This window comes from Pollachius pollachius (assembly GCF_949987615.1).
Source record: "Pollachius pollachius genome assembly, chromosome: 7".
Classification (NCBI taxonomy): domain Eukaryota; kingdom Metazoa; phylum Chordata; class Actinopteri; order Gadiformes; family Gadidae; genus Pollachius; species Pollachius pollachius.
Genome location: NC_136940.1, coordinates 22,885,475 through 22,889,869, shown reverse-complemented (window position 1 = coordinate 22,889,869; position 4,395 = coordinate 22,885,475). Strand labels below are relative to the sequence as shown.

Sequence of the window (4,395 nt, the reverse complement as noted above, 5' to 3'; positions counted from 1 at the left end):
CCCTCCCCCCTTTGCCTCGGAAAACACATCGTTCCAGGATCGGTGTTAGAGAAGAGAGCGGCACCGGCCTCACCTGGTCCTCAGAGTTTGGGCGTGGGAAGAAGGCGACCTCTGCGATGGACGCCGGGGACAGGGAAAAGGCGGACCCCGTTCCAGCATCGCCGGGGCTCGAAGGCTGGGCAACCAGAAGGCCGCCGACCGCACCGCAGGGATCGCTGCCTGGCTTGCACTCTGAACCTGGAAAACAACACAGGGAAATGAGGGTGATTCCATCCCTCTCTGTGCGTCCCCCTCTGTATGTCGCGTGCGGATGTAGTGGATCTGTGCCCATCTCTCTCCTCAGGTGAGAGATGGGCACAGATCCACTACATCCGCACGCGAGCCATTTTGCGATATTTGTTCCACAGTAGTATAAAACCTCAGGTCCCACTCGTGTGATTCCTCGATTGACATGATGCCACAAACCGCAGTCCACCAGGACAACAGCTTTTGAGTGTTTAGTCTGTATGCCCAGAATGGGGAGAGACAGCTAATTCCATCATGCTTTCAACAACCCCTGAAGTGCTGAACAAGCCATGGTAAACACAAAGCATACGGAAAGGATAAAGTGGTATTTTGCAGAAGTATAGCGAAAGATTAATTTTTTTTTAAATTACAAAATCCAGACATTCAATACCGAAAGTGAAGATGCTATTCAGAATGCAATATGCAAGACCTCAATGAGACTGATTCCTGTACAGCGGAATAATTACATTAAAAAGGTAAGGCACGAGTTCAGCATGGCCACCTGTTGCCAATAGAGAATGGCAAATTGCAAATCCATTGTATACAAGGTCTATTGAGCCGGCTGTTGTTGTTGCGAAGTGAAGCAGGGTGCAAAGTCAAGTATATGCAGATGAAGTACATCTGTCAATCCGATCCTCTTCAATTCTGAATTTGAATTTGTAACTGCACTGCTGAACACACACATGATACGAAGGAATGTAGGCCTGGTGTGGCTAAGCTAATCAGGTGTTATCCATTCTGTGGGATGGTAGTCGCCCCTTCTCTTCATTCTACTGAACGCAAACTTTGAGAGAAAACGCATACAGACACGCACATGTCGTATAAGGACTCATGAATCCCTGCTGGTTTCTAAATAGCTTCATCATGTGTGCTATAAAAAAGAAAAAGACCGCCTTGTGCTCAGGTCATTTTGTAGAGAAAAAATAGTCAGAACGATCTATAATACCTTTCCTTAATGCTCCATGGTTAACGGCCCCACACAATACTGATATAATAAAACCCACAATGAATGGGAGTGGATCCAGACAAGCCAGGATAGCATCAGGCTTAATTACATAACCCTATTCCAGTAAAGAGGTGCTGGTGGCAGTGGCTGGGGGGTGGATGCTCGGTTTGATCCAAAACAGATCCATGGGACTCCCCCCCCCCCCCCCAAAAAAACCCTCAACCCCCCCGCCATGTCCCCGGTCATCCACTATGGAGGCCACACTCAGAGCAATAATAATAACCACAAATTCCCGTTAGGACACCCCCCCCCCCCCCGTCAGCGCACCACCAACACTCCCCCACCCAGCGTGCACTCAGCCGGCCAGAGTATCCACTCGCGTAAACACAGAACCCCAGCGCAATCTATTTTCTATATTACTAAATCACTTAATAGGCCAGAGCGTCCCCCCGTACCTCTCCCAGCCCCCCCACTGAAGCCCAAGGCCTGCTGTTTGCATCCAAATCCCCACTCCTGGTGTTGAAGTGCATGTCCAGACAGACGGTAGGACCACAGACAGACTCCCCTCCTGCTACGCTGACTATTGCTAGGCCGACTGGATGCTGGTCCCCCCCGAGCCTTTTATGGCCGTCCTCGCATATCGCCTGATGGATTTCAGAGGGGATGAGATGAAACATAAGTGTTTGCATGTTTGCGTCGTGTGTCTGTGTGGAGGGAAGAGCGAGCGAGACAGAGAGAGAGAGAGAGAGAGAGAGAGAGAGAGAGAGAGAGAGAGAGAGAGAGAGAGAGACTGGGGAGGGGGGGAGGGAAGAGGGAGACGGCAAGGGAGAGTGCGTGAGAGAGAGAGAGAGAGAGAGAGAGAGACTGGGGAGGGGGGGAGGGAAGAGGGAGACGGCAAGGGAGAGTGCGTGAGAGAGAGAGAGAGAGAGACAGAGGGAGAGAGAGAGAGAGAGAGAGAGAGAGAGAGAGAAAGTTGGTAGATTACCTAATCGTGTGTGTGTGTGTTTGTGTGCATAGAGGGTGTTTGTTCCAGTCTATTCCTTTTTTTAGTTTTTGTGCCTTGGATTAAGTGTGTTGTGTGTGCCTGTCTGCGCGTCGTGACATATTTATATCCAACGCAGCTTAAAAGGTAGGGCTCTGTCATAGCATTCGTTGTAGTTGTTGTACCCTATAGTAATTTAGTGGCTAACATGGGTACACTGTCCTGAACAGTAGCTGCTCTGCTGGTGTGACTGCTGGAGCAGACCCCACCAGCCGAGGGTACACAGGGGGATCTGTTCAGAGGACGTTCCCTAGTTGGATCAGGAGAGCATGGTTATAAAACATTTGGTTAATAAATGCTGTAGTTCAGCTGGCCTGACAAATGGGTTATTTCATAGATGATCAGCCTATCGGGTAATATTGTTCCAATTATTCCCCAATAAAATGTATTATGTATATTTTGGTATTCGGTATTCAGTATAGATATAGCAACCGTCTCTTTGAACATGAGAACATGCATGCTTTTTGTTCTGCTAACACGTGGAAGAGGGTCTGACTGAAACTAATGATATGGCCTTTTTTCTGTTTTGTTTTTTTTAATTCTCATTGAGGGTCACACCGATCTTAACCTCATAGCCTCCGAGTCACTGCACGGCATTTGAACATTTCACATTTACCTTAATGTATACGTGTCCATTTATCCGTCTGTAGTTTATGAAACACCTGAAGTAAGGCAGGGCTATGTTAGAGCAGTCTGAGCTCCTGTCCACGCTTTACACTTGTTCTTCACGGCCCGACCAACCCCATCCATCCTTTCACTCAATTCATTCAGACTCAGGCTACATTCCAATACAGACACATGGACTTCAATGAAATACTTGAATACTTCAGGGATTTCTACGTTGTTTGGTTTTGTTCAAACCAGAGTAAAGTTTAAAGCTTTCTTTTGGATAACGTTTGATCAAACATGCCTTGTTTGTCCAAACGCTGTTTGTAGAAAAGGCTTTTATCATTTGGCATGTAGCCAAGCCATACAGCATTGTCAATAGTCAGGCAGATTACCAGTAACATTAGATTTACCAGTTGAACTAGCAGAACCTTGAGATAAGTGTCTGGCTATTTCATAGTCTACATATTTAAGTAGCGAGTTCTGGTTGTTTACATTTCTGCTTGATTATTCATATAGGTGTGTGAGTTCATATTTGTGTGTGTGTGTGTGTGTGTGCGTGTGTGTGTGTGTGTGTGTGTGTGTGTGTGTGTTTGTGTGCGTGCGGGTGCACGTTTGTGTGGGCAGGTGACTTCTTGGCAGGTTGGAGATGTAGACCACACATCAAAACAACGCTCTCTGCTCCACTTTGATCAGCCATGTAGCAGCAGCAAACCAAAAGACAGAGCACATCCTGTAACATTCAGAATAGATGCTTCCTATACAACTCCAACGCATCTGTTTCAATGGATGTTTACTGCCGGTAATGGCGTCACAGTATTTGGAACGAGGAATCAAAATGATGAACTATAAATACATTTTATATATATATATATATATATTCTAAACGTCACATTTCTTTTTAGTAAATTAAACAAACCTCACAGATTTCCTCTGCAATATAACACTTGAAAGAGTTTCTCGTGACCCCCAAAGTATAATTTTCCCTTAAAACATGTGATCATAGCAGATAGATTTCCTCACACACAAAACTCATTCACATGTTTTACACACAGTGAATTTTGGGTCAAATCGCAGAGAACAAAAGTTGAAGCAGCTACGATTACGCTTTGATCCACTAAGAAAAATATCAAAGATGACCCTCTACTCAGAAAAAATCTCTCTCTTTCTGAACCCCCGCTCTTTTGAAAGACAATTGTACAGAAACAGGGTTCAAAGACCCCACTCTTTGATTCACCTTCCTCCTGATTCTATATGGCTCTCTCTGACCTCCACGAGGACACCGCTCTGAGCGGACTAGGGAAGCGGCCATCGCCGTCAAACAAGCCGAGAGACAGAGGCAGAGGGAGGGAGAGGAAGAAGAGAGGACATATAGATACAAAGCGCCGGCGTACCTCTCTTGAAGTGCCATCTTTTCATCCAGTTCTTAGAGAAGGAAGGCCAGGAGTGGTTGAGAGGCGAGCCCGCCATGGCGGCAGCGTGGAGGGGTGTGAGGCTAGCAGGAGCTGCAGCGCTC

At 46.7% G+C, this 4,395-nt stretch overlaps 1 protein-coding gene across 1 annotated transcript in view; it reads right to left on the bottom strand.

Moving 5' to 3' along the window:
• LOC307078313 (uncharacterized protein) overlaps positions 1 to 4,395 on the bottom strand; it is a gene marked incomplete at its 3' end in the record, with an annotated part of 5,287 nt that extends 892 nt beyond the window's left edge. Inside the window, exons 1-2 of the mRNA XM_079740056.1 lie at positions 4,274 to 4,395; positions 74 to 237 (exon numbers count right to left, since the gene is read on the bottom strand). Coding sequence (XP_079596182.1) covers positions 74 to 237; positions 4,274 to 4,349 — 240 coding nt within the window. The remainder of the gene's footprint in view (positions 1 to 73; positions 238 to 4,273) is intronic.